At 45.0% G+C, this 12,363-nt stretch overlaps 1 protein-coding gene across 3 annotated transcripts in view; it reads right to left on the bottom strand.

Annotated features, from left to right (window-relative positions):
• Positions 1-12,363, bottom strand: part of FANCL (FA complementation group L) — a 294,740-nt gene that overhangs the window by 6,378 nt on the left and 275,999 nt on the right. For 2 of the 3 annotated variants that reach the window (XM_030196202.1, XM_030196203.1), the window contains one exon: positions 6,249-6,365. In XM_030196202.1, the coding sequence (XP_030052062.1) occupies positions 6,249-6,365 (117 nt within the window). Of the gene's footprint in view, positions 1-6,248; positions 6,366-8,232; positions 8,445-12,363 lie in introns of those variants that run through there. The other variant, XM_030196205.1, reaches the window with a different exon arrangement.

Below are 12,363 nucleotides of genomic sequence, written 5' to 3'. Positions count from 1 at the left end.
GCCGACACTTCCAGTTCAGAGCCCTCCCGTTCGGGTTGGCTACGGCTCCGCGGACCTTCTCCAAAGTAATGGTGGTCATCGCGGCCTTCCTCCACAAGGAGGGAGTGCAAGTCCATCCCTATCTGGACGACTGGCTGATCCGAGCCCCTTCCTATGCGGAGTGCGAGAGAGCTACAGACAGGGTCATTGCTCTTCTGAGCTCCCTGGGATGGATCATCAACTGGAAGAAAAACCAGCTGCGCCTGACTCAGTCCCTGGAGTATCTGGGAGTTCGATTCGACACCCAAGTGGGCAGAGTGTTCCTGCCGGACAACCGGAGCGTCAAGCTTCAGACCCAGGTGGGCCAGTTCCTAGCCTCCTCTACTCTTCGGACTTGGGACTATGTGCAGCTGTTGGGCTCCATGACGGCCACGATGGAGGTAGTGCCCTGGGCCGGGGCTCATATGAGACCACTACAGCACTCTCTTCTGCGGCGGTGGACTCCAGTCTCGGAGGATTACGCCGTACGCCTTCCTTTGGATCCAGCGGTGCGAAAGGCGCTGAGCTGGTGGCTGTGAGACCAGGCAACCTGTCCGCAGGAATGCCTCTTACGACCCCGGAGTGGGTTGTTGTCATGACGGACGCCTGCTTGACGGGCTGGGGAGCCCACTGCCTGGGATGGACAGCGCAGAGGCTCTGGTCTCCTGCAGAGACGAAATGGTCCATCAACCTCCTGGAGCTCTGAGCCATTCGGTTGGCACTTCTAGAGTTTCTGCCGGTACTGGTGCTGGGTCCTGTCGGACAATGCCACGGCTGTGGCCTATGTCAATCGCCAGGGAGGTACCAGGAGCGCCCCGCTAGCCAAGGAGGCCATGAAGCTATGCCTGTGGGCGGAAGCGAATCTGGAACAGCTGTCGGCGGCCCACATTGCGGGAGTCATGAATGTCAAGGCGGACTTTCTCAGTCGCCATACCTTGGATCCCGGAGAGTGGCAACTGTCTGCTCGGGCGTTCTTGGACATCACGAAATGCTGGGGCCAGCAGAGCCTGGATCTGATGGCGTCCTCGGCCAATTGCCGCGTTTTTTCAGCAGAGGACGGAACCCTCGATCTCTGGGAGTCGATGCTCTTCTCCAGCATTGGCCGGCACAGGAGCTCCTCTACGTGTTCCCGCCCTGGCCCATGATGGGCAGGGTGCTAGGCCGGGTGGCAAAGCATCCAGGCCGGGTGATCCTGGTGGGTCCGGATTGGCCCACACGTCCCTGGTATGTGGACTTGGTCAGACTCTCGGTGGACGGCCCTCTGCGGCTGCCAGCAGAGCGGGGCCTCTTACATCAGGGTCCCGTGGTGATGGAGGATCCCTCCCCCTTTGGTCTTATGGCCTGGCTATTGAGCGGAGGCGGCTGAGGAAGAAGGGCTTCTCAGACAAGGTCATCGCCACTATGCTGAGAGCGAGGAAGCCCTCTATATCGCCCTTCACTGCTCCAATATCTTCAGTGTTGTCGTTCCTGCAAGAGGGGCTGGAGAAAGGCCTGTCGCTCAGTTCGCTGAAAGTCCAGGTGGTGGCTCTAGCTTGCTTCAGGGGTCGTCTGAAGGGGGCTTCCCTGGCTTCACAGCCGGATGTGGTACGCTTTCTCAAAGGAGTTAATCACCTGCGCCCCCCTCTGCACTCGATAGTGCCTACGTGGAATCTCAATCTGGTACTACGGACCTTGCAGAAGCTGCCCTTCGAGCCCTTGCCAAGGGCATCGCTGAAGGACCTGACGTTGAAAGCAGTCTTCCTGGTGGCTATCACATCAGCCAGAAGAGTTTCCGAGCTCCAGGCGCTCTCGTGTAGAGAACCGTTCCTGCGATTCACTGAGGCAGGAGTATCGATTCGCCAGTGCCTTCCTTCCTGCCCAAGATTGTTTCTCGATTCCCTGTGAATCAGCAGCTTTACCTACCCTCCTTTCGTAGGGAGGATTACCCAGAGGAGTACCCTGCGCTCAAATACCTGGATGTTAGACGGGTCATCATCAGATACTTGGAAGTGACCAATGATTTCCGGACGTCGGATCACCTGCTCGTGCTGTTCGCAGGCCCTCGTAAGGGTCTGCAGGCATCTAAGCCTACAGTGGCACGTTGGGTCAAGGAGACGATCGTGTCAGCTTATGTGGCGGCGGGGAAGATTCCACCTATTCAGCTGAAGGCACACTCTACTAGAGCACAAGCAGCCTTGATGGCGGAGTCCAGATCTGTCTCCTTGGAAGAGATTTGCAGAGCGGCTACTTGGTCGTCGGCTCATACTTTCTCACGACATTACCGCTTGGATGTGGCTGCTCGGGCCGAGGCCCAGTTTGGGGTTTCAGTGTTGCGTTCAGGGATTTCCATGTCCCACCCTGGGTGAGTACTGCTTCAGTACAGCCCACCAGTCTATGGATTGATCGACTTGATGATAGGGAAGGTAAAATTATGTATCATACCTGATAATTTTCTTTCCCTTAATCATAGCCGATCAATCCATAGCCCCTCCCAGATATCTGTATTGTTTGTCTTCTGGTTATATTTCAGGTTCAAGTTCAGTCTTCATTTCCTGTTCACGAGGACTTCGTGTTCAAGTTCTTCCAATTGAAGTCTCTTCGAGTTGAGACGATTTTGTGTTACAGTGAGCTGCTGCTTCCTCTCCCCACGTTTCGGCGGTGGCTGGATTGATAACTAAATTATGCCAGCGCTCCCTCCCGCTTCGCGCGGCTGTAGAGTAGCTTTGTATCCCTCCCGCTTCGGCGGTGTTAGGGTAAGCCAGCTCCTCCCGCGGTTGCGGTAGCAGGATAAGCCAGTTCCCCCCTCGTCGGCGGGTGTGGTTTCCCGCCCACCGCCCCGGCGGTGGTGCGTTGGAATATTTCCCCTCCCCCACTTCGGCGGTGGTGAGCTGGGCAGAATGTCCCTTTGTGGGTGTAATTCTCTAAGTGCTGAGTCCTGCGGATGGAGCTTTGATATCGACATACTGGGGAATTTCTGGCAGCACATGACCACATATAGGGAGGCAAAAGATTGCTCTCTATCTCCACCTACTGGTAGATAGACACAACCCACCAGTCTATGGATTGATCGGCTATGATTAAGGGAAAGAAAATTATCAGGTATGATACATAATTTTACCTTCCAGAAGCTCTGGAAGCAAGGCCCAGATGTGCTCGGCGAGAGCTGCCACTGGAGAAAGCTGCGGGGCCGGTGGAGCAATCTGTGGCAGAATCATCTGAGGATCGGGAGCAGGAACTGGACTGCTAAGAGGCCAACGTGTCGGCACCTCCTGTATCGAGGGAGAGCAGTCCTCCGGGCGCCGACACTTCTCGGGTGCCGAATCCCTCGGCACCCCAGAGCTCCTGACACCATGCGTCGAGGGGGAATGGTGTTGGTGCTTCTTAGCCTTCACTTGATGCACCTCACCGAGGTTAGTCTCAGTGCCCACGAGGATGTCGTTGAATCCCCACATTGCCTCAGGTTCGGGTCCAATGATGGACGGTCCCAGGGGGTCTTGTACAGCAGGAGACCTCAAGGCAGGCGGAGACCGACTTATGTCTCACTGCTCCCAGCATACTGTGGCCTCTCAGCAGCCATGCCTACCTTCACTCCCAATGTCAATGCATTCCTCGATGCCGACGTGGAAGGACCAGACTGAGCCCTAAAAAGTTCCTCTCTGGGCTTCTCAAGCAAGTTGTGTCCTCTCCTTCATACGAAGACAAAGGGCACAACGAGCTGGGCTATGGTCGAGCCCAAGGCACTGGATACACCAGCAATGGGTATCTGTACCTTTGAAGCCGCAGGGAGTCTTCAATGACATGGAAGGGAAGACCACACCGGTGAAATCAAATGGCTCGATTGTGCCGAGAAAAAAGGCACAAAAAGGGAGAGATTCAACCGTGCGGCCTAAAAGACGACTGCTACCAATTGTTTTTTTTAAAACAGAATTAAATAAAACCAAAAAACGAATAAGTTCCCGGGCACGAAGAGAGGAGCCACAGAAAAATCTGTCGCTCCTAACGTGGAAGAAAAGAAACTGAGTAGCACGGTCACGCAACAGGCGGGAAGTCAGTCCACGTATGCGAAGTGCGGTGCTGCACGTGTGCCAGAAGGCTCTAGCAAATTTTTATTTTTTGCTAGGTTTTCATGCTGATTCCCGGGCCGACGCAGATCGTCAGCCCATGTGTGAGAATAATTCAACCTGCTTGTCCTCGGAGAATTCGGGTTCCTCTTTCCCCACATGCATTACTTTGCACTTCCTCACATTAAACATCATCTGCCATTTAGACGCCCAGTCTCGTAAGGTCCGCTTGTAATTTTTCATAATGCTCTTGCGATTTAAAAACTTTGAATATATGTCGTCGGCAAATTTAATTACCTCACTAGTTACTCCCATCTCTAGGTCATTTATAAATGTTAAAAAGCAGCAGTCCCAGCACAGACCCCTGGGGTACCAGACTAACTACCCTTCTCCATTGAGAATACTGACCATTTAACCCTACTCTATGTTTTCTATCTTTTAATCAGTTTTTAATCCACAATAGGACACTACCTCCTATCCCATGACTTTCCAATTTCCTCTGGAGTCTTTTATCAGGTACTTTGTCAAACGCCTTTTGAAAATCCAGATACACAATATCAATGTACACATGTTTGTTCACCCCTTCAAAGAAATGTAATAGATTGGTGAGGCAAGAGTTCCCTTCACTAAATCCATGTTGGCTTTATTTCATTAATCCATGCTTTTGAATATGCTTTGTAATTTTGTTCTTTATAATAGTCTCTACCATTTTGCCTGGCACGAATGTCAGGCTCACCGGTCTATAATTTCCCGGATCTACTCTGGAACCCTTTTTAAAAATTGGAATTACATTGGCCACCCTCCAATCTTCTGGTACCATGCTCGATTTTAAAGATAAATTACATATTACTAACAATAGTTCCGTAAGTTCATTTTTCAATTGTATCAGTATTCTGGGATGGATGCCATCCAGTCCAGGAGATTTGCTACTCTTCAATTTGTCAAATTGCCCCATTACATCCTCCAGGATTATAGAGATTTCATTCAGTTTCTCCGACTCGTCAGCTCTGAACACCATTTCTGGCACCGGTATCTCTCCAAAATCTTCCTCGGTGAAGACAGAAGCAAAGAATTCATTTAATATCTCCGCTACGGCTTTGTCTTCCCTGATTGCCCCTTTTACCCATCGGTCATCTAGCGGGTCCAACTGATTCTTTTGCTGGCTTCCTGCTTTTAATATACCTAAAAAAAAAAAAAAGATTACTATGTGTTTTTGCCTCCAACACAATCTTTTTTCCAAAGTCTCTCTTTGCCTTCCTCACTTATTCCTTACGCTGTTTCTTATTATTTTCAGTCGGTTCCTTCTTCCATTTTCTGAAGGATTTTCTTTTAGCTCTAATAGCTTTCTTCACCTCACTTTTTAACCATGCCGGCTGTCGCTTGGTCTTCCGTCCTCCTTTTTTAATAAGCAGAAAATATTTGGCCTGGTCTTCCAGGATGGTATTTTTGAACAGCATCCATGCCTGATGTAAATTTTTGATCCTTGCAGCCGCTCAAGTTTTTTTTTCACCATTCCACCCAAGAAGTCGGAGATCGCCTGTGGTTTACTTCCTGACAGCTGCTGTGCTGTGTATGGGAAGAAGGATGGGTTGGTTGCAATTTCTCTTCACCTCATCATATGCAATTAGATAATTGAAGTTGAATTTCATGGAATAGAGGAACCACCTCTGTGTAATCAGAAAGTATGAAGATGTTCTGGATCTCAAGCAACTAAAGACTTGAGCACCATTGGGCTCCTATTTTTCTACTAACAGTAGCATGGCATAGATTACTTCAACTAAGTCACTCCTATCATCTTTATCAGTATTTTCTTGCTCTTAGGAAAGCAGCTTGTTAGGATGCCCTCCTGTTCTGTTCATCTGTCTGAACTATTTAGGACTATTAACAAGCCTCATTTTGAGGGACAGAGTATTAATATGTTATCACTGAAAAATCAAAGTAGGAAATGTATTCTGGCATACCTCCTCATCAATATACTTCTTTGTAAACAGGCAGCCTATTTGAGAAGAGAAGTGTTCTTTTATTTTTAAGGCTACAGTAGTATGACATATAGAGCTTTTTAGGCCCTATTTCTTAATCTTAACTAGACATTTTTCCTTTTGATATGCCCATTGAAATAATAAAACGTTTGCTGTAAGGTCAGAAGATCATGCGGTATTCCCTTCCAACATATACCATCCAATCCTGTACCTCATATAAACAAACTTGATGGAAAGGTTGTCCACACCGGGGATCATCACACACTTGATCTGGAATAGCAGTATCCAGGCAATAAGCATAGCATATACCACAATCCATGCTGAAGTCCTACAAGAAAGGTGTTTTGGTTAATGTGGAATTACACATTTTATCAACTACTACTCATAAGACTAATTCACTGAAAATAATGTTGTCTAGGAGGAGGATCTGTGGCAAATATTCAGGTTCTGCTGAAAGTCAGCTCTCACATTAGTGGAGATATGTTTTTCTTTCACTCTAACAATAAAACAATTTGCCACAAAAAGAGAAACTGAAGTTATGCAGTTGTTCCACCCACAAACCTGCAAATAAGGAATGTTTAACACAAAATATTTACCTCTTAGAGCACTCAGTCTTCTGGAGAACAGCAACAGAATAACATTTTTTTTCAAATATAAAAGGAGGTATTTGGCTGCTATCTGGTATGATTTCAAACCTTCAAAATGATAAAATCAGAATGGCCAGAAAACAATCATCAAAGCATTGCTATACTATTACTACTATTGTTTGTATAGTGCTATAAGACATATATGGCACTGTAATGACACATAATAAACAGAGCTTACAGTCTAGTCAAGGCAGACAAGACCCATAAGAGAATCTTCATTTACTACAAAAACGTTACACTGAGGAGGGCATAGTTTCCATGGGAACTTACTCTGTTCCACTGACATTCAAACAATAACTCGCTCCTTATAGATGCACCATTTATTCACTTTCCAGAGCCCTCTACCACAAATAAATTTACTCCTGTTAAGTACGGGACTCCCTTTTGAGCACATATTTTGCATTGGTTCCTATTACAGTAAAAAATATATGTATTTTCTTCCTATACAAAATGCTCACAGCCAGCAGCCCATGACACCAGAATCAGAGTTTTAAAAAAAACAAACAAAACTGGAGGGAGAGAAGGGAGTACCTCCAACGCTCTGTGGGTGAGCTTTTGTCATTGAGTTGCCATTCTGGATATGCTGTCAGGTCACTTGTTTTTCAGGCTCTAACATCCAGTGACACTGCTGAAGAGTTGTGCCCAAAGGGGGAATGTCCCTTAGTGTACCACGGGAGCAGTGCTGGAGTAGACCAGATTATACCTGTTGGTTTTCTTGTGTTGGATCCATGGGGAAACAGAAAATCAAGTTTAAAGGTACTGTTTCTTCTTATGTAGTTGTGGGCCCTATGGATAAAGATACAGTATAGTGTGTGTATAGGGGGGGGGGGGGGGGGGAGACTGTTGCCTGTTCTGTGGTGTCATTTCAGGATGAGGCTTCAATCACCTGCCCCCTTCCAAACTTTAACATCTGATTCTCCTAATCTTCTTGCAGCCACTTCCTCCCCACTGGCAGTAGGTGCAAGAATTCAAGCGGGCTCTGCAATTTGCTCCAATATCTAAGGTGGTATCTCTTGAGACAGAGACTGAAGGATTAGATTCTGCAGAACACGTTTCAGTGAAGGATCTGTGGAACGCAATTTGCATTTTGGAGGGGTCGCATTGTGGGATTGTGGCTCAAATTTGCTCTTTTACTCAGGACACTATTACCTAAATTTTCTAATGTGGATTCTAATTTTGCTTTGATTCAGAAAGAGTTATCTTCATTGGAGCCAGTAAATGATGGAAAATTCAGAAAACACAGATTCCTCACCCTGCTGGCATTCTGCAAATATACATTAGTTTTCTAATTAAATATTTAAAATAATTTTACCAAGTGTCACCATATAAACTAAATTTAATATTAAACAGTGAAAATAAAAACAAAATTCTACAATAAATCCCATGACCATTTATTTGAAGAGGCACAGAATGAACTTCTAGAGCTAGTAAAAAAGAGCTTGAAAATGGTGAAGAAGATTGCTCTTAGAAAAGTATTTTAAAGAGGATATACCCTCACTTCTGTTCATGTGTTGCTTACTGATGTCTGGTACTATATTTCAAATAAATTTCAAGTAGATATTGTGATAGAAAACTCCCATGGACCTCCAGATGCACGGGAAGGGATTCAGCTTTCAGGTCAACAAGCAGAGGAATCCACACTATTGCCCATTCCTACTCTGCAGTGGTCTTTATTTTCTATCATTTTTCTCCTCAGGGTGAAATGCAGAATATGCTTCTAGCCATCTTTTACTGGATATAAGGTCAAAGTGTCTCTTTTCCTGCCATGGAGACACCAAAACAGTCAAGTTTAGGTAAGTCAGGAATCATACACAAATTAGGTTCAGTTCTCCTTGTACTAGTTATTCCCAGCAAAACTCTCTTAATAGTCCCATGTCTTATTAAGTCATAATGTTCCTCATAGTCAAATGTATTCTCAGTTCCTTTAGCCAAAACTGCACAGTAGCTGTGGTTAAAATCACCAGATCCTTGGAAGTATACAACACAGGCTGATATTCAAACATTGCAGCATTACCTTGAAAAGCCTATCTACTAGGATAGTTGAAAAAAAACAAACAGAAAACATCACTATCCTCTACCCCCTTCTGCTGTTTTACTACTACTACTTATTTCTAGAGCACCACTAGACGTACACAGCGCTGTACACTTGAACATGAAGAGATGAACATGAAGAGACAGTCCCTGTTCGACAGAGCTTATAATCTAATTAAGACAAACAGGACAAACAAGAGATAAGGGAATATTAAAGTGAGGATGATAAAGTAAGGGTTCTGAACAAGTGAATAAGGGTTAGGAGTTAAAAGCAGCATCAAAAAGGTGGGGTTTTAGCTTAGATTTGAAGACGGCCAGAGATGGAGCTTGATGTACTGGCTCAGGAAGTCTATTCCAGGCATATGGTGCAGCAAGATAAAAGTGTTTTACACTTGGAATAGAAAAAAAAATAAAAACATTCACCTGGCTTCACTTCAAGTTCTAGTTTTAACTGAAAACTTGGTCATGGTTTCAAAGCCTTCTGCTTGCTCCCTTTCCTGAGCTTCATTGGAACCTGAAGTTATCAAGGTCCTTGTCAAAGTCCAAAACTTCTGAGTTTCAATGTTTTTATGGATGGTATGCTGGCCATGAACTCCTCGCTGTGGCGAGGATAGATGGACAACCACCCACTGGATTTCTCAGAAGGCTGTTAGCTGCGTTACTGAAAACCCAGACTTCGTTTATCTGTCTCTTAGTGTAAGACAACCATACACTTGATAGTCTTCATTTTTGTTACCCAGTTCATTTAAACTTTTAATTGAAAGGGAGAGAGAAGACAAGGATATGAAAGTGTATTGAAGTTTAATGCTTACCACTAGATAGAACACAAAGCAATCAGGTACATCAATCAAACAGCAGTTCAGAGGGACAGCACTTCTGGTAGCAACCCAGCTTCTTCTCCCCATTGCTCAAATCTAACCCATATTTATACCCATTTTCCCTCATTAGAAATGTATTAGACCCATTATCTTCTATGAGAGCTTCGTCATGGAAAGTTTGCCAACCACAACTTCTTCTTTTTCACTTTTTTTTCTATTTCTAAGTTCCTCTTTTTAACACCTGGCGTTTCCTTTTTGGTAAACAACTTTTTTTTTCTATTCCTTCAACTATCATCTCTATATATAAAAGGCACCACCAACGTTCTAAATGAAGCCTCCAGCCGGAAGTGTGAAGGGGGAGAGATATCCGGTTTCCCCATGAGTGTCTGCCCCGCCCTCGCTCTCTCTGTAACACAAACAGTGAAGGAAAACACAGCAAAGCAGGAAATCAAATCGCTCTCTCTGTAACAGTGAAGGACTCAGAGGGGGGAGGGGAGAGAGGGCAGAAGCCCTCACTATCTCTGTAACACAAACACAGCACAGCAGGAAACTTAACACTGAAGGACTCGACTCCGAGGGGGGAGGGGACAGAGAGCAGAGGGGAAGGGAAAGAGGGCAGAGGGCAGGGACATACACACTACCACATGCACACAGAAGAAAACCTTGCTAGCCCCCATTTCATTTGCATCAGAAACGGGGCTTTTTTACTAGTGTAGAATAAAATACTCCATCTCATATTGTAACTCAGCTTCCATCTTGTTCTCAGTTTCTTGACCTAACTTTTCCAAATTACAGCATTTAGGCCCAGTTCTTTTGGCCTTTCTCAGGTTTTCACATTAGGTCTTGCCTTTCCAGCAAGTCCTTACTCACTTAGCCATAAGTTTGTAGATTTGGCTAGTATTTTAACAGCCTGAGCTCCAAGATCTGGCCTTCCACCCTTCCAGTGGAAGCCCAGTGGGGGCCTCTTGCTGTACCATAATTATACAAGTCTTTAGCAGCAAATTCCAAGCTAGCTTGCCTCGGTGGGGAGAACCTTCTCCCTCTCCCCATACATAGAAACAGCGACTCCATTTTCCTGGGTCAATAAATGATGCACTGCAAACCCAGGGTGGAGCAATTGTTCAGGAGGGAGAGAGAGAGAGCTCTTTGCTGAAGTCCTGTAAAAAATAGTTGTATTTGATAACTGGTCCCCTCCGAAGGGACACCACCTTGTAAGTGGTGGAGGGGCTTCCGTGTTTCAATGACTCAGAGGGCTATGCTGAAGGGTTACCCATATCAGACAGGCCTCTGAGGAGAAACCAGACAAAGAGTGTCCCAAATTAGGGAGAGGGGAAAGATGGTGACCTGAAGCTCGTACACTCAACGGCCCAGCTGTCCTCTGAAGTTCAGTTTTTGTTCACTTGAAATTTCCTCTCTGCATTGCAGTTGCCTTAACAGAGGAAGGGGACAATGGGGGGTCAGCCGCCGATGACCAGCGTTTTGTCCCCTGTGCAGCAAGTGTGGGACCGCTGTATGACGAGCTGCCCATAGATGACTGGGTTGATGAGTCCTTTGATTAGCACCGACGAAGGAGCGTCGATGCTCTTGGACCTGGAAACAACTTCATCGCTCAAAAATCATTTAACCACCATGCCCAAAGGGGTGGAGGAGTGAGTCAGGAGTGTATGCTGAAACGGAAGTCGTTTACAGCTGAACCCGCGTCGGCGGTGCTACTCCTAAACCCTTAAGAGTTATCAGCTTGGAGTTTTTGGCTCCCGTGGAGGTTGCATTGAATGTCATCTGGAGGGTGCTCCAGGACCTGACGGTGGTAGAGAATGACTTTGCTTCAGATATAGTCTTGTTAATGAGCCACATGGATAATCTAATCGAATCATTTGAGAATATACAGCAAATGAAGTTCTACTGAAGTAGAAACGGTTAAGATTTGAAAATGATAATAAGACCAGAAAAAATTTGAACAAAATGAATATTGTTGTAGATGATTAATATCGAGATTGTTGTTTTCCCAGAGTTCCAGGTATGACTCCTAATGTTTTTTTTTCCTCTGAAATGATTCCTCTTAATATATTAATTCAAAAGGAGTGAAGCCTGTGAAACTGGGATTACTTTAATCAGCGGGAATTGGATTGGAGATTCAAGGGTTTGTATTGTTAAACAATTTCTGGTTTTAAAAGGGAAAAAAAAATGAAATCAGGTGTATTACTTTCACTAATATTGGACAATAAGTATGTTTCCAATGAAATTGATGGACTATGCACTGTTATGGTCTTGAAGAAACCAACCAGATGATCAATGTGGAAAAATGATTTAGATAAATAATAACTGGGGATAATCGGGTTAATACCACGTTTTCTTTGTTTGCTGTTGCTTAAATTGATCTCCTTGTCTTGTTTCACTCTCCCTATTTATTTTGTGGTCTAAGAAAGAGAAAGATTGTACAAAATCCATTTATCTTGTTGAGATTGTTTTCTTCAAATATTGTTTTAATGTACAATCATCTCTGTTTTACTGTTTTGCAAGTGATCCTTGTAAAATGAAAAAATTATAAATAAATGATTTAAAAAAAAAAAAAAAAAAAAAAAGATAACTGGTGAGCATGCTATATGTCCTGATCTCCCCGGGTACCTTTTAGAAAGTAAACAAATGTTTAGTTAGTGTTATAATAGACCCATATTTCAGTTACCTGTTTGCTGATTGTACTTTTTGTTCATTGTTCAATATATTTTTTAAAGAAAATAAACAATTGTTTATTGACTCTGCCTGTCTGGACTGATAAAGAATCCTGGTGGTTTGTGTGTTGGGTCTGTAAGTGCTTTCTGGGAACTGTGGG

This window comes from Microcaecilia unicolor, chromosome 3 (genome assembly GCF_901765095.1).
Source record: "Microcaecilia unicolor chromosome 3, aMicUni1.1, whole genome shotgun sequence".
NCBI classification, from domain to species: domain Eukaryota; kingdom Metazoa; phylum Chordata; class Amphibia; order Gymnophiona; family Siphonopidae; genus Microcaecilia; species Microcaecilia unicolor.
Note: the sequence above shows the minus strand (reverse complement) of the source record. Positions and strands in the feature narration are given on the sequence as shown.